Source organism: Rhinichthys klamathensis, unplaced genomic scaffold, assembly GCF_029890125.1.
Source record: "Rhinichthys klamathensis goyatoka isolate OS25496 unplaced genomic scaffold, OSU_Roscu_1.1 h1tg000281l_1, whole genome shotgun sequence".
Classification (NCBI taxonomy): Eukaryota; Metazoa; Chordata; class Actinopteri; order Cypriniformes; family Leuciscidae; genus Rhinichthys; species Rhinichthys klamathensis.
In genome coordinates this window covers 7,720,254-7,740,437 of record NW_026606800.1, presented here as the reverse complement: position 1 = coordinate 7,740,437, position 20,184 = coordinate 7,720,254, and the positions used below count along the sequence as shown (strand labels likewise).

At 37.1% G+C, this 20,184-nt stretch overlaps 5 protein-coding genes across 5 annotated transcripts in view; 3 read left to right on the top strand and 2 right to left on the bottom strand.

Moving 5' to 3' along the window:
* The window catches only part of elp3 (elongator acetyltransferase complex subunit 3), a 67,271-nt gene extending 49,512 nt beyond the window's left edge, over window positions 1-17,759 (top strand). The window contains exon 15 of the mRNA XM_056269472.1: window positions 17,745-17,759. The gene's annotated coding sequence lies outside the window, so the exon portion shown is untranslated. The remainder of the gene's footprint in view (window positions 1-17,744) is intronic.
* On the bottom strand, window positions 555-3,596 carry LOC130103266 (uncharacterized). The gene is made up of 3 exons (XM_056269485.1): window positions 2,856-3,596; window positions 2,377-2,452; window positions 555-1,678 (listed from the first exon to the last, which is right to left on the bottom strand). Exons 1-3 carry the CDS (start codon window positions 2,984-2,986, stop codon window positions 1,280-1,282), a joined length of 606 nt encoding a protein of 201 aa, XP_056125460.1. The 5' UTR covers window positions 2,987-3,596; the 3' UTR covers window positions 555-1,279.
* On the bottom strand, window positions 4,593-5,980 carry paqr8 (progestin and adipoQ receptor family member VIII). The gene has a single exon (XM_056269482.1). It carries the CDS (start codon window positions 5,688-5,690, stop codon window positions 4,629-4,631), a length of 1,062 nt encoding a protein of 353 aa, XP_056125457.1. The 5' UTR covers window positions 5,691-5,980; the 3' UTR covers window positions 4,593-4,628.
* mcm3 (minichromosome maintenance complex component 3) lies at window positions 7,610-15,000 on the top strand. Its single transcript, XM_056269470.1, has 17 exons — window positions 7,610-7,764; window positions 7,949-8,061; window positions 8,270-8,478; window positions 8,574-8,704; window positions 9,106-9,344; window positions 9,466-9,574; window positions 9,694-9,847; window positions 10,490-10,621; window positions 10,737-10,945; window positions 11,274-11,448; window positions 11,691-11,814; window positions 12,409-12,559; window positions 12,681-12,821; window positions 13,007-13,119; window positions 13,499-13,584; window positions 13,885-13,969; window positions 14,148-15,000. Exons 1-17 carry the CDS (start codon window positions 7,690-7,692, stop codon window positions 14,344-14,346), a joined length of 2,445 nt encoding a protein of 814 aa, XP_056125445.1. The 5' UTR covers window positions 7,610-7,689; the 3' UTR covers window positions 14,347-15,000.
* il17a/f3 (interleukin 17a/f3) lies at window positions 17,746-19,382 on the top strand. Its single transcript, XM_056269486.1, has 3 exons — window positions 17,746-17,793; window positions 18,618-18,832; window positions 19,008-19,382. The coding sequence occupies exons 1-3, from the start codon at window positions 17,779-17,781 to the stop codon at window positions 19,249-19,251; spliced, it is 474 nt and encodes a 157-aa protein (XP_056125461.1). The 5' UTR covers window positions 17,746-17,778; the 3' UTR covers window positions 19,252-19,382.
* Window positions 19,383-20,184: the final 802 nt, after the last annotated feature.

The following is a 20,184-nucleotide window of genomic DNA, read 5'->3' as shown; positions in this document are numbered from 1 at the left end:
TCACGAGTTCACACTTACATCAATTAAACAGAGTAAAGATTATGCGTATTTGGCGTGCTGTCCGGGGGGAGGGCTCCGAGCTCGGATTTTTTGCCCGAACCCAGAGTACTCCCCCCGTTGTTGTAAGAATATTAGGACTAGAAGTGAGGAGATGGGGTGGTGGAGGGATGCTGTTAAACTGTCAACGAACGGAGGTAAGTTTGCTGTATACACCGCTTAACTCGTTGATTGGGTTGATTAACAGAGTGTGCTCCACTCGTGTTTAATTAGGTTTAATTATCTGAACGTGCTCCTCCCGAACTTTGTTAATAAAACATAATTTTGTACAGCATAAAAATCAATATATTTATAAATATAATATCCATAAAACATGAAAACACAACATGCGTGTGTGTGTGTGTGTGTGTGTGTGTGTGAGAGAGAGAGAGAATCACAGTGTTATTGTCTAAATAGCTAAAAACGGATCCTATTGGTCTGTTCCATCATGTGTTTCTTAAACAAGAACATAAAACATTGTGTTTTTCTACCACATTACAATAATCACTTTTTTGTTCGAATTATATATCTTTTATTTTCAATATTAATGATATAAATTATAAAAGTATTCCACACTATTATACACACACACACACAGTCCCATGAAAACAGCATGTAACAAATATCAACATTTATCTTATATATTTCCATATTTAAAATAGATACAAATGTATCCCCAGGATAAGTCATTTTAAATTAAATGTACAGTTTAGACAGAAGTCTGCCTGCAGATTCAAAAGCAGTCCCTTGACATGTGTCACCTTTCACCTATATCATTTGGTCTATTTCCTAAATATTCAGCATTGTGTATTTGCAAACAGACATTTAGAAAGAAAACGTTCATCATGTAAATGATGTCTGGGGATTATAAGCTTTCTTCTGTCTGTCGCCGTGTCCGACAGACTTCATCCTCCAAAGGGGATTTTAGGTCTGGACATCACAAGCATGTTGGGTTTCAGTCTCTGAATCCAGTCTGGGTATTGGCTCGAGGCATTATATCATGTGACTCATGCTGACCTACAATAACCCAGACGTGTTTGGCTTATTCCTTTATACAGTTTTGTGTGAAGTTGCAGTGATGCTAAAACAAATATACTATTTATTTATTAATCTAAATGTTTTTGTATGGCAGGTTTGTTTTTAAGACTTATCAATTATAAAGATATAAAGACGACGTATAAAGACTTAAAAAGCATAAATATAAATGCTGCATTGTAAATGAAAATGTTCCTTTTGCGTCATACTAGAAATGTTTGTCTGGAATGGGAGGGACAGCCTCCCTAGCAATATCACTCATTTCAACCACAGTATCTGTATAAAACAGAGGTTTTGTGCTTTTGTTTTTCCAGTTCACTGCAGCATAAACAACTGAGCCGGTCAAATGTAGATCATGGGTGTGAGGTGAAGAGAGACGCTGCTCCACTGCCTGTTTGTTGAGGGCTGAGACAGAGTGATTATCATCAGGCTTTGTCATTGCTGTGGAAGGGCTCTCATTCTCCCCTTTAGCTTTGTCATATGGAGGCTCTCTAATGCACTCGTAAGGATTTTCCTCATTCAGTTCAGCCTCCGAGTATATATGATCAGAATCAGATAGATCCTTGGCAGCTGGGATATATTCAGCACCCTGGGACTCAGGTAGTTTCTGCAATGAGGACATAATTGTTTATTATTATTTACTTTTTTTCCCCATTCCACGTCACATGCTATATTACGCCAGTCCTTGGTGATTAATTTTTTTTTTTTTTTTATCATTAGTAGCTTTCTCTATCTGCTCTCCATTACAGTGTCATTTCCCTTACAAGATTAATGTAATAACTCTTTGGAAATTACTTGACCTCTCTAGCTAATTCGCTGCAATTTACCACTAAGTGATTTTAATTGACCATAATAGGATGAATATGGTTCAACAGTCTATTGCAATTGGTCTCAAAGCAGGAAAAAGTTTCTTCCTTCTAAAGCAAATTGTCAACAGTGGTCCGCACTACTCAACAAAAGCTTTGTTTATACTGTATATGCTAACAGTCATATATAGTACACTGGGAAAGTAGATCTAATTTTAAGCAACCAGGCAAATCATTTTTACAGGGAACTTCAGTTTTGAACAATATTCCAAACTCTAAAAAATGCTCTAAAAAACGGGTTAGGTCCAAAATGGACAAATCCAACCGTTGCTTTATATTTTTAAATAAAATTTTAAACCCAATGGTTTGGGTTTGTTCATTTGACCCAAACATGAGTTGAAACAACCCAGCATTTTTTAGAGTGTAGCAACAGCCAACAGTAATACAAATGTATGTAATGTTTTCTGAATATGTGTGGTGTCTTATGTCGGTCTCTTACATTTTGTGGAGATGCCAATGGAATATTTCTTTTCTCTTGTCTGTGTAAATGGCTGGATGATGCACTGTCAAACATACTGGAGACATAAAAAGAAAAGTCACTATTTCAAATGTTATAGATATAGCATCCACAGTGCACGGTTTTTGCATGCAAACATGATAGGCTATTATTAGTATTCCATCTTCATGCTTTACATATGTGGTTGACAAACAGGTCTCTACTTTTATTACAATAACACAAACACAAACACAAACGATATTCATGCTGTGCATGTGAATTGGGCTCTTGGTGACTTGTGCGTCTGAACCTGTCATTGCACATTCCACTGAGATCACCCATTTACTCACAGCAATTCAGCTTCTGTTACAATCACTCCCTTCTCTTGGGTGTGTTTTGAATCAGCACATGTGATAATGAATGATGAATTCCTAAATATGCATTTAAATATACAGTGAAAGACAAAAAAGTAAGAGACTTACCTGAAACAGCTTGTACAAAGGCTGTAGAGTGTGACATAAATGATGATGAAGAAGGCTGACACAATACTAATCTGAAGAGATGAAGAACAACCTGATAACCAGGGAACCAGACCCTCCTCAACAGGAGCCATGACTCTTCATCCAGTTTCTGTAATGGCTGAAAGGTAAGAATAGAAGGAAACTAACATCAATAATCTGGCATAGTTGATATTCTCAATCAAAACAAGCTATGAGATTGTTGATGGGCCAATGAGCAAAAGTAATGAAAGCGAATATAATGTAAGCTGTTATTGCTGTTCTCACAAAAATGATTAGCTACACAGGTGAGTACATGTACAAGTCACACCTCTCTTTCACACAAACAGACTGCAATTGTTACGGCAATGTTTATTTCTATTTTAAAAATGCATGAAAAGTAATACCAAAAAAACAGTAAAAAGTGATACTAAGACAATTTAAAATGTACATTAAACTACAAATCTTTAAACTGAATATAAATGAAAATTATTTTATTCCTTGGATCTGTGAGAGATTTGTTTTAGAAACTTCCTATAAACAGCCTTTTTCTATCAGTCTGCCTTAAAGAATAAAAGAGAATCTCCCTTTACCTTTGACCTCAGTTACACGATCCTAGATCAGCTGTCATCATCCTGTCTTTACTGGCAGCAACACACTTATCAAACAGGGATTTGACAGTCACACTTCCTCATTCTGGATTCCAGCAGCCACTCCAGTTCCTAATCCGTATCTCCCTATATCCCTCAAAAGAATTCACTTCACTTGTATTTTACTTGTTCGTGTAATTAGCTGTATAAAGCAATATCCTTCTTTTTCAGATTTTTTATAGATATATGGTTAGTTCTGTTTTGAATTACATTTAAATAATTAGGCTAAAACATTTCAACAAACATTCATTTTCCCCCCGTTTTTAAACGGAACACTGCTGCCTCCCAATGGACAAAGGAGGTATAATAAACTGTATTTTAATTATGTGGCTGCTCTGAAACACTAAAAGAATTACTAAATGAAATAGCATGGTAAAGTTTTTAATTATAAATAATATGTGTCATTCAACTTTGTTAACGAAAATCAAAACTCACCAAAGGTTTATTGATTTTAATGTAAACATTTATTAAAATACAAAGCACAATCAAAAGTACAAAGCAGTATCTAAGGCACCAGGGTTCAACTGAATTTCTGCCCCACTGAGTGCAAAATAATTTGAATGTTTTTGCCATCGAAAAACTCCTGTCTCAGACTCCAAACAGTTTTCAAGTAAATAGGCCAGTTGTTTAAAAGCCATACTGGATTTGAGAGGAATGTCGGCTAAGTGGTAGATTATACTCAGTCAGCAGTGAATTCATTTGTGGGGAAATCCCCACTTAGTATTTATGTTTGATTTGATTTGTAAAAGTATAGTTACTAAAGTAAAATGCTTCCGAGGCTGATATCTGCCATTTCAGATAAATGGTACAAAAGCTGTCACTGGGGTGCAACCCTTTAAAAAGCTACACCTTTGTACTTTATTTACCCCATGAAGGGTACACCCCTTTAATATTCGTGTCTACCATGTATAAACCGCCCATGTGACAGCTTTTGTACCATTTCTCCTGAAAGTGTGGGATTTCAAAATGTGATTGTGGGACTTTTAAAGTAAAAAAAAAAGAAAGAGACATAATAAATGCACTAAAATAAAATGATTATAATTTTGACATTTATATTAATAAATACATTGTGGTACTATATAACTAAAATAAAATCTTCTCAAAATGTTTAGCAGTCTTTTTTCTTCAGCTGTCTTTGCACAGCTCCTGTCATTAGAACTGCAGTCAGAACACAGCACAGCACCAATAAGAAGAAGGATCCTCCAGCCAGTAAAATGAAGTGTTCTCCATGCACACCTACTCCAGACTGCTGATGCACCAGATAGTCTCTAAACATTGCTTCCAGCTGGCACATAGTACACATGGCCAGGAAGATGTGGAAGATCTGATGTCCGTGGCCCACAATGTCACATCTCCCTGGAAAGAAGCGCTCAGGAACTGGGCAAGAGAAAAACAGAGCCGATAACACAAAAAACACCACTTGCAGGGCGTGAAACACCAACACTGGCTCGTCCCAAGATCTGGTGACCAGGCGGTGAGCAACAGGGCTTATGTCGAGCAAGTAAGCCAGGCTGGTGGGAATGATCTGGCAGATCTTCCGGTGGAGGGGGTATGGACGGCGGTAACGGAATTTGGCGTAGCAGCAACTGGCGCAGGACAACCAGGCCAGCACCGCGGCACCGGGTAGAAACAAAGCTCCCACTAGGCTGTGTCTCCATTCTGGCTCAGAACAGTAAAAATAGTGGCCTAGTGCACAGCCATATTGGTAAACAGCTATGCCAACGTAGTCTACGAAGAAGAGGGAGTAATGGGCCAGCTCAGAGTGTGACTGAAGCAGGTGGGCGGCCACGCTGAAATTGAGGTAGGTAAGTGACGACAACATGTACAAAAACAGAGGCAAAGACGCCACATTGAGCGTTAGCCCCGATGCCCCTGCGAATAAAAAAAAGTGAAGTAGAAGCGCAGGGATCGCCAGAAGGTGTGTCCATACATTGAGCGACTCATTGTGACATTGAAAGAGGCTACAGAAGTAGCTCAGCCATTCCTGACGCACAGGACGATAGCCAGACAAGATGTAGGGCTCACGAAACAGGCTCGGCACATCAGAGGCGAGTACGGTGGCTTGAGGTAAAGGTAGACTGGGCAGCCAGTTCGACAAGTGTGGTAACTGACCCAGCTGCTGTATACTCAATGTCAATGCACTAAGACGGCCCAAAACTCCACTTGGCATGGTGAAACTCTGGATCAATAACAAAAATGAGCTGCAACGAGAAGCAGAAAACAGCACAAGGATAAATTATACTGACAAATCAGGATGCCATGATTCATACCTCTGCTCTGCCAGACAAAGAGCCAGTTCTTGCTGAACTAAACCTCTTACACTTGATAAGTTAATATCCGGCCTGGTTGAATTGATCATTGTGTTTGCCAAGTACTCACATTGTGCCCTGCCGTATATTCCTCCAAATCAACGTTTCTCAATTTTAAAACACTAGCTGTGTCTTGAAACCTAGAATGTTGCCTACTAAAGCACTGTTGGGGGTTATAGATGGTATAAGTAATGGTTGCATATATGATGCCAAAAAACGCTGTCTAGATAGGGAGTTTAGGTTATCAATGATATGTGCATTCTGTGATTAGTATTCTGTATTTTTTTTAAAACTCAATACTAGCTAGACTACTGCAACCACACCTTACAGCACATTTTAAAGTAGGCAAGGCTTGAGAACAGTTTGCCAAAGTTGGTATATTTAATTGTAAACTTGTAAAATATCATTATAAATAATGAAGAATAAAAAAATAGGCTACTTTTAAATGTGCGTTATTAAGTAAAGAAAGAGCAAGAATAGGCTGTGACATTTATACAACCTTCTGAAAAAAAAGAAAAAAAACATTTGCCGGAAAAATGCCAGAACCTTTCTGTAGCGACTATGCGTTAAATAAAAAAGAGTTTATATCTCCTCACCTGTGCGGCACTGGTGGTTGAAGTCGCTCTTCACTCTACCCAGACTTCACTATTCACTTTTTAAAGGATTTAAGGGGTTTCATATCAACCTAAAGATTAAATCCGGTTCTCAGACTTTTGCATTATTATTACCTTGGCAACTGTGCTGCCCATGTCCAAGTCTCACTCTCAACCTGCTCTCAGCTGAGAGACCTGTTGGTTGTGTCGGCTACTTGTGAATTTGGGCGGGGCTACAAATCACTCGTGTTTGAAGGGACTCTTGACTCAGAAAATGACTCAGTTCACTGTGTTCGAAAAACCTAAAATATGAAGAAAAAAAATATATAAATATAATTTTTTTTTTAAACATCACAGTAAAAACTGCTTACATGATTGTAAAATTCAGATAGCCTACATTTTGATGGTGGAAGACTAATTTTCTCAAAATAAAATGAATTAGAAAAAAATCTGTCAAATCGGGTTAACTATTCAGTATGAAAGTGAATGGTGACTGAACATATCGTTCTGACTCCTGTTTTGTTTCTCAGATGTTGACTTTAAAAGTAACTATTCATTATTGTATTACTATTTATGACGGCAACAACAAGACGTGTAGTAGACCACCTATATTTAAAATGTAAAGTAGCCAGTAGCCTGACAACAACTATGGTGCATCATGCATAAAAGACAACCTGAGAATTTGATCCAGTAAGAAAAGAGTGATGTTCGTATAAAACGGATGTGTATTTTACACTATGTAGGCCTACTTTGTACTGTGTATAACTTATAATTTTGTGACTTTTCTTTTCCTCGGCTCTGTATCATATCTCGATAGGCAGGGAAGTCAAATGCTTTGATATGATGTTTAATAAATAGTACATTTGATTTACAGACTGTCTGAGTGGCAACAGTGACTTCAAATGGGCACAAGATAAATGAGCAAACAGCATGGACTCATGTTTGTTTTCTTCAACGACCATTATTTGCCACAACAGCTCCTCCGCAAAACGCTGCATCTGAAGATGTGAACGCATGCGCAGCACCGGTTCTCTTTTCGCGCGAAACACTCAAGAGGGCCGGGCGAATCTTCACTCTATCGATTTGATTGGACGCCGCAACCCAAAAGACAGAATATGTTAATAAGTCACTGGTGTGTTGACCAATCAGCGGTCGGATTCCACAGCGAGAAGAGCCTGTTGGCGCGAAAAGACACACAACAGTACGGCGATCGACACGAGGTGTTCTGCACAGTATTTCTTAACAGTTTTAGAAGCTATATACAAAAATGGCTACTGAAGTTTTGGACGACCAGGAACTGAGAGAGGCGCAAAGGGATTACCTGGATTTTCTTGACGATGATGTAAGCATAACGCATTTATTATATACTTATTAAATGTTAAACTATCGGAAGTTAATGTGTCTTATAGGAACAAAGGCCCACTCTCATAAACCATAATGTAACTTACTTTAAACTTTTTTTCTTGGGTATTTTTGCTCACGATTTGGTCGTTGACAACTTTTTCTTTGGCTTTGACCTTTTTCAGCAAGACCAGGGCATCTATCAGAGCAAAGTACGACAGATGATCAGCGAAAACAAATCCAGGCTCATTGTGAACCTCAACGACCTGCGCCGCCGCAACGAAAAGCGAGCAGCCAAGTGTGTTTAACCTTTTTTTTTAAACCATTTCCCCCCTCCCTTACTTACCCTTTACAGTGTACACATGCATAATTGAATTAGGTCTGCATTAAATGCTATATAAATATATGTTCATGCATATTAACTATATGTACTGCAAATACAGTTTAACATTCTAATGTAAAGTGTGACAATGTTTTAATTGAAATGAACAATCTCTGGTCCTCAGGTTGCTGAATAATGCTTTTGAAGAGCTTGTGGCATTCCAGCGGGCCCTGAAAGATCTGGTGGCTTCAATAGATGCCACTTATGCCAAGCAACACGAAGAGTTCTTCGTTGGTCTGGAGGGCAGCTTCGGCAGCAAACACGTCTCCCCTCGAACCTTGACCTCTCGTCTGCTGGGTAGCATGGTGTGTTTGGAGGGCATTGTCACTAAATGTAAGTCCAAGCCTTTTTATGTGCATTTTAAAGATTTGATATGAATATTTTGCATGTCATGGACAGTGAATTGATCAGATTGTCTGTATTCACAGGCTCTTTGGTGCGTCCCAAAGTAGTACGCAGTGTGCACTACTGCCCAGCCACTAAGAAGACCATGGAGCGCAAATACACAGATCTGACCTCTCTGGAAGCCTTCCCTTCAAGTGCCATTTACCCCACCAAGGTACTATGATTTGTCCCAACTCACAACTTAGATTAGTGGAATCGTGCAAAGATATTGAGGCCAGAATATGATGATCAGGATCACCTTGCGAAGGGACACCCTTCCTGAAATAGGCAGCTGTTTATTACTATAAGATCCGTTTTTATTCTGTGAGAGAAATAGCATGATATTATAAAGACAACAATGTCAAATTATTTTAGCAATAATAACATTATTATTATTATTACTGCAAAGTAATAACAATAGTGATTATTAATAATATTATTATTAATACTAAAATAATTTGAAATTGTTAATACCATACTTCTATTATTTCTCTCAGTGTCTAATTATTTTAATAACAACAGCAACAGTAATAATTATTATTATTAATGCTCTGTGTCTATATTTCATCCATTCAGGACGAGGAGAACAATCCACTGGAGACTGAGTTCGGTCTGTCTGTCTATAAGGACCATCAGACCATCACAGTGCAGGAGATGCCAGAGAAAGCTCCTGCTGGTCAGCTGCCCCGCTCTGTGGACATCATCCTGGACAATGACCTGGTGGACTGTGTGAAGCCAGGGGACCGTGCGCAGGTGATCGGGACCTACCGCTGCCTGCCCGGCAAGAAGGGCGGCTTCACCTCGGGCACCTTCAGGTACAGCTTCACCAGCTGCGGTTAAATGCTTTTGAAATATTATTAAAGTATTACTATTATAAATGATACTATTTATGTCAAAGCCTTAATATATCTTGTTATCCCATTTGTGTTTGTTCAGGACCATCATGATCGCCTGTCACGTCAAACAGATGAGCAAAGAAATCGCTCACTACTTCTCTGCAGATGATGTAGCCAAGATCAAGAGCTTCTGCAGATCTCGCTCAAAGGTTAAAGAATGGAAGTGTTTCTGAATGGAAGTTTCAGCTGAATTTAACTAGTTGGATTGATTGATAGATGTGTATGTTCTCCTAATATGAATGCCTTATTCGTCTTTCTTCTCCTTTAGAACTTGTTTGATCAGTTGGCTCGGTCACTGGCCCCCAGTATTCATGGTCATGAGTACATAAAGAAGGCCATCCTGTGTATGCTTCTAGGAGGGGTGGAGAAGGTTTTGGAGAACGGCTCGCGCATTAGAGGAGACATCAACTTACTTCTCATAGGTATTTGCCCAGATAATGAGGCACATTTTTTACAAACGCTCTCTGTGCTGGACATCAGATTGAGAACTCCACAATAACTTTTTTGCAGCTATATAAGTCGCAAGTATACTCTTGCTTTTTTCTAAGCTTTTTTTTTCTGTAGAGATCTATTGATATAATTTTTTTGTATCATATAAACTTTATAAGTAACAATACATATATGATATGTAATTATTTAAGTTGCTAACATATAGAGGATCTAGACCAAGCGTTTTCAAACTTTTTGCCCCAACCTTGTGAGTTCCCCCTTCCTATAAGACCCATTCATATTCTGTGAGAGAAATAGTAAGCATGAAATAATAAAGACAACAATGTCAAATAATTTAGTTTTGTTTTGACCTGTTTTCTGCTGAACGTGCAGAACTTTAATGCCGGTTTTGGGTGCTGTTATTTACAGACCCACCAGATGCCGCCGTTGATCAGTTTACTGGATTTAAAAAAAAATGATAAGTTGAAAAATTTAATACTTAAAAAAAAAAAAAACAGAGTATTATACTTTTCTTGGCAGCCTCAAACAATCAATATACTTAGTATATGTAAAATACTTAGTAAATGAACGCATAAGATGTGTTTAAATTCTGCATAAATCTCTCTATTTCTTAGGTGACCCGTCAGTGGCCAAGTCTCAGCTGCTCCGGTACGTTCTGCACACCGCACCCCGTGCCATTGCCACCACAGGCCGAGGCTCATCAGGTGTAGGTCTGACTGCAGCTGTCACCACTGACCAAGAGACAGGTACTGCGTTTCACACACACCATCAAGCCAAGAAACCATAGGTTCATTAATAACAAGTTTGCCTATTTCAGAGTTTTGTTTGTTCTTTTAATATTAAGTTGTGTCTGTCCCTCAGGTGAGCGTCGTCTCGAGGCTGGTGCCATGGTTTTGGGGGATCGCGGGGTGGTCTGCATTGATGAATTTGACAAAATGTCAGATATGGATCGGACTGCAATCCATGAGGTCATGGAACAGGGCCGCGTCACCATCGCCAAGGCCGGCATCCATGCTCGACTCAATGCCCGCTGCAGCGTCCTGGCAGCTGCCAATCCTGTCTATGGCCGAGTAAGTGCCTCATTTGGTGTTCGTAAAATCTGAATCTGTGAGTAATCCGTATCTGTGCATCATTTCATAATTTCATGTTCGTAAAATCTGAATCTGTGAGTAATCCGTATCTGTGCATCATTTCATAATGTTATTCTTGATAAATATCCAGTGTAGTTCAAGAAATCACCCAGACAGCACCACAGTGTCGGCACAGATCCGGCCCACATCTGGGACATGTGGATTCCACACGTGCCAGATGTGGGCCGGATCTGGGCCAGACAGTATGTTGCTGTCTGGGCAGACCTAAAAGAACAATGTTTATGATTTTATCTCTCTTCATCTGCAGTATAATCAGTATAAGACCCCCATGGAGAACATCGGCCTGCAGGACTCGCTGCTGTCTCGTTTTGATTTGCTCTTCATCATGCTGGATCAGATGGACCCAGAGCAGGACCGTGAGGTGTCCGACCACGTCTTGCGCATTCACCGCTACAGGGATCCCCATGAGCAGGACGGAGCAGGTACAAGCTGATAGATTGCATGTTATATTATATATTTTATGTTAGGTGTGTCACTTCTGTGCAGTTAATGCCACCAAAAAGAGTTAGATAAAGATGGAATGGGAGGAATTTTAACATTAAAAACTTCACTCTTCAGATTTGTCTGTGGAATAAAACGTGATATATTCTCTATTAGGAAAGAGTCATGTTGAAAGTATTGTGTTGTAGTGTTTATTTAACTCGCGTGTGTTTGTGTGTTTCAGCTTTAGCTCTTGGTGGTGCGATCGATGCATTGGCCACTGAAGACCCTAATGTAGTTCAGGAGGAAGAAGAGGAGCTTCAAGTGTATGAGAAACACAATCCACTTCTCCATGGCAGCAAAAAAAAGTATGAAGTGCCCACTTTTTCTTCTTTTTTCTTTTCTTTACCTTCTGTTTGTTTTCTCTAATGCAAATCACAGATGCTATTTCTGCTCAGATTATGTCTGCTTTATAATATTACCATGTGCCTTTAATAATGATTCGATATTTGAATTGGGTTGCCATATTTTGCTTTTCTAAGATACGTTCAAAAGTTTAGGGTTGGTAAGATTTTTTAAAATGTTTTTGAAAGAAGTCTCTGTGCCTAGGTGGCATTTATTTGATCATAAATACAGCAAAACCAGTAATGTTGTGGAATATTATTTACAAATTTTATTTTAATATATTTTAAAATGCCATTTATTTAACAATTTCAGCATCATTACTCCAGTCTTCAGTGTCATGATCCTACAGAAATGATTCTAATATGCTGATTTGATGCTCAAGAAACATTCCTGGGTTTTTTTTCACTGTTGTGCTGCCTAATATTTTTGTGGAAACCGTGATACATTTTTTCATACTTTTTGGATGAATAGAAAGCTCAAAAGAATCTTCTCTTACACATTCTGTCAAATATGAACACCCCATTATTATACAGCTAAATGTTTATTGTGTTATTTAGGGACAGAGTGGTGAGTAAAGCGTTCATGAGGAAGTACATCCACGTTGCCAAGGCTCTTTCTCCTGTTCTGACTCAAGATGCAGCCAATCACATTGCAGAGGAGTACTCGAGACTGCGCAATCAGGAGCAGCTCGGCTCTGACATTGCACGGGTAAATCCAGACCCATTTTCAAACTACTCTGATTGGTTTTGCTGGTCAGGTATTAGTAAATGAAGTTCTTATGCTGTGAGATAACTAATTTGAAGAATCTGTGCTGTGTTTTGTCCCTCAGACGTCACCGGTCACTGCTAGAACCCTGGAGACATTGATCCGTCTTTCTACAGCTCACGCCAAAGCTCGCATGAGCAAAGTTGTGGAACTGTTGGACGCAGAAATTGCTGTGGAGCTTGTGCAGTTTGCCTATTTCAAGAAGGTTTGTTTGTTAATATAGCTTATAGCTCATTAGTCACATTTGTTTACTCTATAATGGACAGATACAGAATACATAAAAAGTTTTTACTTTTTATTATAGTACTTCCATCAGTGGCTGATTTAAATCCATTAGACATTTCCTCTCAATTAAATGAATATCTTTTACCCTCATTTCCCATTCCTCAGGTTTTGGAGAAGGAACGTAAACGCTCTAGAAATGGGGGGCAGGACGCAGACTCAGAGGATGAGGAGGAAGATGAGAATGAAGCACAAGAAACACCTCGACCACAGAGAAAAAGGTCTAGTGTTATTCACAATAGCATGACAAAGTCGATTTTTATGAATTGTCCAAGCTATAAATAGTCTGGGGTTGGTAAGTTTTTCAAAATGTTACATTATAAATGTCTTTACTGCCACTTGATTTCTTTAAAATAATCTTACTGACTCCAAACAGTGGTGTATTCTACATTAAAATCATCAGGTGTAATGATTCCTTTATGAAATTGTTAGTTTACAGTGTTTTGTAACAATTTCTAACCCTAACCCTTTAATGTGTTTAAGTAATGATTATGATACTTATAGAACTTAGTAATAAATGAGAGGTCAATGTCCCCTGGTGGCTACCCGAGAGAACAGAGTTGACCAGGGAAAATATTTTCTTTCTTTTTTTTCCTGTAGGAGGCGCCATTCTGAGCGCAGACCATCTCAGGGCAGCGAGTCATATGACCCTTATGACTTTGATACTGAGACTGACATACCACAAAGTAAGAAAAACCAACAACAGGCTTTTTATACATATTATAATAAATAAGTTAAATTAATCCTAAAATAGATATCACACATCGTTAAAAAAATAAATATATTTGAAATATTTTAAACAAAAATGTTTTAAAATATAAGTTGAATTGTGATAAAATAATTATAGATCTTTTTTTTATTTATTATAACATTTCATTATTTCTTTAAAATTTAAACAAGCTAAAAAAATAATTTTAAGTTAAATATAAAATATTAAGATTTTTGCATATAAAATGCACTAATAATTATTATTTTTTCCCCCTCAGTTCAGTCCCCAGCTCCTGCAAGGCAGGGTGAGGAGCCAATAGACACACCTGATCAAAATGGTCACACGGAGTTGTCTGATGACAGGTAGGCGTTCAGGATTTGTCTGCTGAAATTTTCTCTATCACACTCAGCGTTTTCAAAGTGCAGCCACATTCTTTTTGAAGTATTGTTTCTGATTGAGTTCAGAAACTGTATCGCTGGCAGGTCTGCTGGTTGTTTCAGATGCTGTTTGTCTGATGCGCAATGTGTGTGTTTGCTGTAGGTTGAAGGAGTTCAAAACCGCATTGCTGGAGGTGTTCCGCTCTGCTCATGCTCAGTCAGTGGGCATGATCGCTCTAATGGAGAGCATCAACAAGAGCTGCCCATCACCGTTTAATGAAACCGAGGTCCGTGCCGCTCTCGCCCGCATGCAGGACGACAACCAGGTTATGGTGGCTGATGACATCATCTTCCTTATATAAATGTGTTTTCCGGTGAATCTATTTCAGAAGATTTGCGATGTGTGTGCAATGTTAATTTTCTAATTCTTGTACATGCATACATATGCATGTATTTAAAAAAAATATATTCTCTCAAACACATCATATTGTAGATTTTTCCCATGCTTGTACATGCGTACATATGCAAAAAAAAACAACCAAATTTATTCTCTCAAACACATTGTCAGAAGGTTTTTCATATTGTAAATGTTCCCTTGCTTGTACATGCGTACATATGCATTTAGAAAACAACTCGATTTTAATCTTTAAAACAATTTTGTTTTTTTGTTTCAATGTTTTTTAAACATGCATTTGTTTCATGTTTATCACTGTTTTTAGACTTGGTCAATGTTTTACAGAAATTAGTTTTCTCTGTTGGTTTAGCTTGGACCAGTTTTTTTTTGTGACAACTTGTAAATAATGATTTATTGTTAAAAAGAGAAGTTTGACAACACTGAAAATGTAAAAAACAAACAAAAAACAACAACCTGGTGTCAGAATAATGACAATACACAAGCTGGAGATGCAGTTTCCAATCCAGTCTTTACTATATCTCGAACCCATTCCCCCCTTCCCATCCCAATATTTGTCTTCTGTCTATTGCCTCCGTCAATAAAAACAAAAACGAATATCTCACTTTTGTTTTCTCGTTGACTGTATTTTTCTACAATATACTTGATGTACAAATAGACTACAGATCCAGATCTAGCATTTCATGAATCTGCTCTTTTGCGTAACACCAGAAAGCCACATAACCTCAAACTAGTCATGCTTCAGACATTCCAAGTCATTATAGCTACTGTTTGCCACATTGCCCTTTCAGTGTCTGTCTGTCTGTACCATTATGACTGGATTGTCTCATAGATGTAGAGCAAATGATGATTTAAATGCAAAGTGCAGCTCTTTTATAAACCTTTCTACTTGAGCATGCAGAGATGCATCTTACTGCTGTCCAGCCTCCCGGTTCCTCAGAACTGGTGATCTTAACTTTTTTTTTTTGCATGGGAGCTGGAGAAACCCTAGCAATGGTTGCAATAAAATATGTAATGTTCATTCTCATTGCATTGTAAACGGAATTATGGTTTCCTGATATACTGTAAAGGCATAGACCACTCAAAAATGAAAATTCGGTCATCGTTTACTCTCCCTCAGGTCGTTCCAAACCTGTATGACTTACCTTCTCCTTTGGAACACAAATCAAATATTTTGAAGAACAAATTTAAACCAAACCATTCCATTATATGGACAAAAAGATGATAAATGAGGGTAAGAAAATGACTATGCAACTTGTTCTTGTCATACAACTTTAAACATTCCATTGTTGTTGTTCTCATCTGCTTGTAATTTAATTTCTTGGAATGACTCAGGAGATGTTATCATATGCTTGTGGTCATGCTAGTGTTGGCTGCTGGAACGTACTGTTATAAGAACCAAGTCAGCACTTCTGTGACCTAAATTGAAATTAGTGGAGAGTGCAAGAGCATTGTGTAGTGCTGCAAGTATCAGTTAGTGTACCTGGGGCAAATTTAACACTGATTTTCCAACGAGAGCCCTTACATCAAGTGCTCTTAGGTAATGAAATGGCTAACATGAAGTAAGCATACTTTCACAGCATTAATTAATACTGGTCCGTGTTTATTTCTGTGCATACATGACCGATCAGAAGTTCGAAGTTGGCATTTATTTATGTTTTAGAAAAAAGTCTTATGCTCACCCATGCTGTATTTATTTTGTGTAATATTGTTAGAAATTAAAATAACTATTTTTAAAATGTACTTTATTCCTGTGATGGCAAAGCTGATTTTTCAGCATCGTTACTCCAGTCTTCAGTGTCACATGATCCTTCAGAAATCATTTTAATATGATGATTTAGTGCTCAAGAAACATTTCTTATCAATTTTGAAAACAGTTGTGCTGCTTAATATTTTTGTGGAAACTGAACTTTTTTTTCAGGATTCTTTGATGAACAGAATGTTAAAAAGAACAGCATTTATTTGAAATATAATTATTTTGAAACATTTTAAATGTCTTCTGTCACTTTTGATCAATTTAATGTCCTTGCTGAATAAAAGTATGACTTTCTTTAAAAAAATTATTACTGACATCAATCAGGTGCATTTATAAATTAACATTAACCCAGATTAATACATTAAGAAATGCTGTACATTGTTAATTCAAAGGGATAGATGATGAAATGAAAACTGTCATCATTTACTCACCCTCGAGTTGCTTTAAACCTGTATGAATTTCTTTATGACACAAAAGAAGATAAAATATGGGTACCATTTTTAGGTGAACTTTTAACTAAAGTTAACAAATTGAACATTATTGTAAGGTGTTAATGTATTAAAGGTGGATGAAGTCGATGTGTTTTGCCAAGGCATATTCCTGGGTCAACATATTTAGTTGATCCTGGAACAAGATTCCTGTCTTGAAAATGTAGTCCTATCCCTATCCCTAAACCGAACCCTACCCTAAAATCTGAGGAAAATGATGGGTGAACAACTGATGTAGAAGCACCTAACCGTTGTTGGAAGCCTAAATTTGACAAACTGTAAACTTGTCCCTCAAATCTGATTGGTTATGTGGAACGTTGTTCTAGGATTAGGATCAACAAAGATGTCGATCCAGGAACATGTCGTACTTGGTGAAACCCTAACCCTAACTCAGGCTCACCCTAAAACACAGTAAAGTTCTTGTCAGGTTTTAGATGCAAGATGTTATTCTGTGTAACAAAACACATGGCTAATTTAAATGATAAAATTTGAAGTTTTCCCAGGCCTCTCAATAGACAGTCAAGAGACACACTTAGCTTAGCTTTTGCTATAAAAGTTTGGCCACAATCAGCATGTATTTGCAGTGCCACATATACGTATATGGGGCACTTTGTCTTACATTATCACATATGATCAGCAAAAGCCAGTCTTTTAGAACATTATCGACATATCCTGTCAAAGCTGTTGACCCATATAAAGTGCATCTCAATGCACTGCTGGTATACATATTTGTTATTCATAAGTCTACTGATGTGTATGTAGGTGAGACATGAGAGCGTGGGAGAGCACAGAGAGTTGTGTCCGTGTGTCTGTCAATCTGATTACAAATGACATAATGAAAATTGTAGATAGTAACTTAATTTAAATTACAATTTTTTCATGATATATGCAGACTAATTTTTTATTACCTTTGATCAAATTTATTTATCACTTTGAGATTCTTCTAGAAAAAAAAGAACTGATGTCACAAAAAGAAATGCATTGCGATTGGTCTACATTGTCAGGGAGTTCAGTGATCTGAAGATGACTGTCTACTTTGCATTTGTCTCTCTGTCTACGTCAAGATCTGGAAGTGTCTTTCTCTTTCTCACCAGCATATATAAACAGAAGCAGATTCAATGCTGTTTGTATTCTGAAGATGCAGCTCTCATTGGTGAGTTAACACCAATTCATTTAACTCTAATTCATCTTTCTTCCTTTCTTTCTTTCTAGTGACTAGAACGATTTTAGGAGGTTGTTTTCATTTTGGAGGAGTATAATCTAGATATTATATCTACTTGAAATTTGAACGGCAGGACAGAATTTTGTTGTGAGAAAATGTTCATTTAGTTTGTTTTGTTGAGTTCTTAGGATATGCACCACTTTTGTTTATATGTAAATAAAGATGCTTAACTGACATTCAACTCAATAACTACAATCTTTAAGCCTTTTCTTTAAGATTTACGAATTTCAATTGTATAGTGAAATTCCATCAAATTGAATTTAATAATCCTTATATATTATTCATATTATGGATTAAGAATTTTAAACGAATATAAATCTAATTGGAATAAGGGAATGGACCATTTAATTTATGTGATTCATATTAATAAATTTTAACATAGAAAATATTTCTTTTTAAATTTAAATTTAATTAACATAAACCGAAATGGTCCAATCCCTTGGTCCATTAAGATTTATACAAAATGTTTAAATTATAATATATATATATATATATATATATATATTTATCAAATTATGTTTTAAAAAATGTCAATTAAGCTTTAGTTTTTTTTTTTTACTCGATAAATGTTTTTTGAGTGTATATATGTCTCATAACATAAGATGTCTAAGGTATGTCTCACATAACACTTAACTATATGTAAGATTGACATATAGTTAAGGATTGAATGCTTTTTTGGGTAAAATGAACAATATCAAAACGGAAAGTCCCAGAAACACGCGGCAGTACTCTACTCTTTGTCTCCATCTCCTCAGGTTTTCAGAGCTGTGCTGCTGCTTTTCCTGCTTGCCCTTATACTAGGTGTAGAATGCGATTCTTCTGAGAAAAAGTCTAAAAGAAACGGAAAATCGAAACGTTTAGGTGCTGGACGTATAAAGAAAGGACTGTGGGTCGTCCAGGACTCATCTCCGTACAGCTCAATGAGTGCCTCCCTGTCTCCAAGCAGATCTTTGTCACCATGGACATATGAGTGAGTCTTTGATCTGATCAATCATAACTGTTGTCTATTTTAATCTCAGTTATGTGAATCGTACCAATGATTTGAAGTAGTTTTGAGGAATTTCACTTGAAGGTAGATTGTGATTCACTGATTACACAAAAGGCGGTTCTGTGAATTTTTATAGATGTTTCTTCTTCCAATTCAGAACTTCCTTTAACGATTCACGAATCCCACAGAAAATCTCTGAGGCAAAATGTGAAAAAAGAGGCTGTATAACTGAAGATGGTGAGGAAGACTTTGGACTGGAGTCTAAACCCATCTACTACCAGATCAATGTTCTGAGGAGGGTGAAGGGCAAAAACAAGACGCACTACGCCCTTAAACTGGAGACTATAAGTGTTAGTCTAGGCTGTACATGCGTTTTACCCATTGTTGTGCCTCAGAATTAGTTCTTTACTGTACTTTTAACTGTGTACTGCTATATTGTTGTATTAATCTGCCAATACAGAAAACTTCTGCTGTAATCTTTTCATCAGCTTTGTATTTATTGTAATCTCGATTAATAAAATATTATTGTAATATTGATTGATTTTCTTGATTGTTTCACTTTGTAATAGTTTGTTTCAGTGCTATAATTGTATGAATTAGACATGTTAGAATGCATTAAACAAACCTTGGTTTTAGTTAAGAGAAGCATTTATTTGACTTTGTACAGAGAATTTAGTCGTCTGGAAATTACAAACACAGTGAGCATTTACGTTCCATTTTCTCACAAAATCAGGTCGATTAACATTAATTCTCATCATTGCACATACGACGGCTCTTTTTTGATGCTGCGCACCAACATCAAACTGCTTTGTCTTTGTATAGAACGAGTAAAAGAAACAAGACTATACGGTAAAGCTCAGTGGCATGCCAAAGCAAAGTGCACCTTTCATATCTAATACTTTCAAACTATTTCCCAAATACAAACCGGATATTTATCTCACACCTGAGTGCTTCCATTCTTCATTTTCTGAGATGCCACTATGTGTTTATCTACTGATAAGCGTCAAAATATACAAATATAATAAATGTAAAAGCTAAATGTGCTTCTGAGTTGTGCTTAAAGTGTCACTGTGCTCAACTTTTATTCTGTGAGAGGAATATGAGCTTTCAGGCATCCAGAATGTTCTAATAATCTAATATTAATTTTATAAAATGTTCACCTTGCATCAACACAGCAGGAAATGTGATAGATATTGTACCTCTAAGCTATTTGATTACTGATGCTTAATAATACATATTGTATAAGCATGCCTGAGGTTCTATGAAACCCTATTGATTATTGAATATTAATATCAAACGATAATTAAAAAAGCTTGAGCCAAAGCCTCAGGAAA

Coding starts and splice junctions, on each gene's coding strand:
- LOC130103266 (XM_056269485.1), bottom strand. CDS start 2,986: ATGGCTCCTGTTGAGGAGGGTCTGGTTCCCTGGTTATCAGGTTGTTCT. Junction 2,453..2,855: donor CTTTGTACAAGCTGTTTCAG/GTAAGTCTCTTA, acceptor TTATGTCTCCAG/TATGTTTGACAGTGCATCAT. Junction 1,679..2,376: donor CATTGGCATCTCCACAAAAT/GTAAGAGACCGA, acceptor TCCTCATTGCAG/AAACTACCTGAGTCCCAGGG.
- paqr8 (XM_056269482.1), bottom strand. CDS start 5,690: ATGCCAAGTGGAGTTTTGGGCCGTCTTAGTGCATTGACATTGAGTATA.
- mcm3 (XM_056269470.1), top strand. CDS start 7,690: ATGGCTACTGAAGTTTTGGACGACCAGGAACTGAGAGAGGCGCAAAGG. Junction 9,575..9,693: donor TCTGCAGATCTCGCTCAAAG/GTTAAAGAATGG, acceptor CTTCTCCTTTAG/AACTTGTTTGATCAGTTGGC. Junction 12,822..13,006: donor AGTTTGCCTATTTCAAGAAG/GTTTGTTTGTTA, acceptor CCCATTCCTCAG/GTTTTGGAGAAGGAACGTAA.
- il17a/f3 (XM_056269486.1), top strand. Junction 18,833..19,007: donor TTGTCACCATGGACATATGA/GTGAGTCTTTGA, acceptor CTTCCAATTCAG/AACTTCCTTTAACGATTCAC.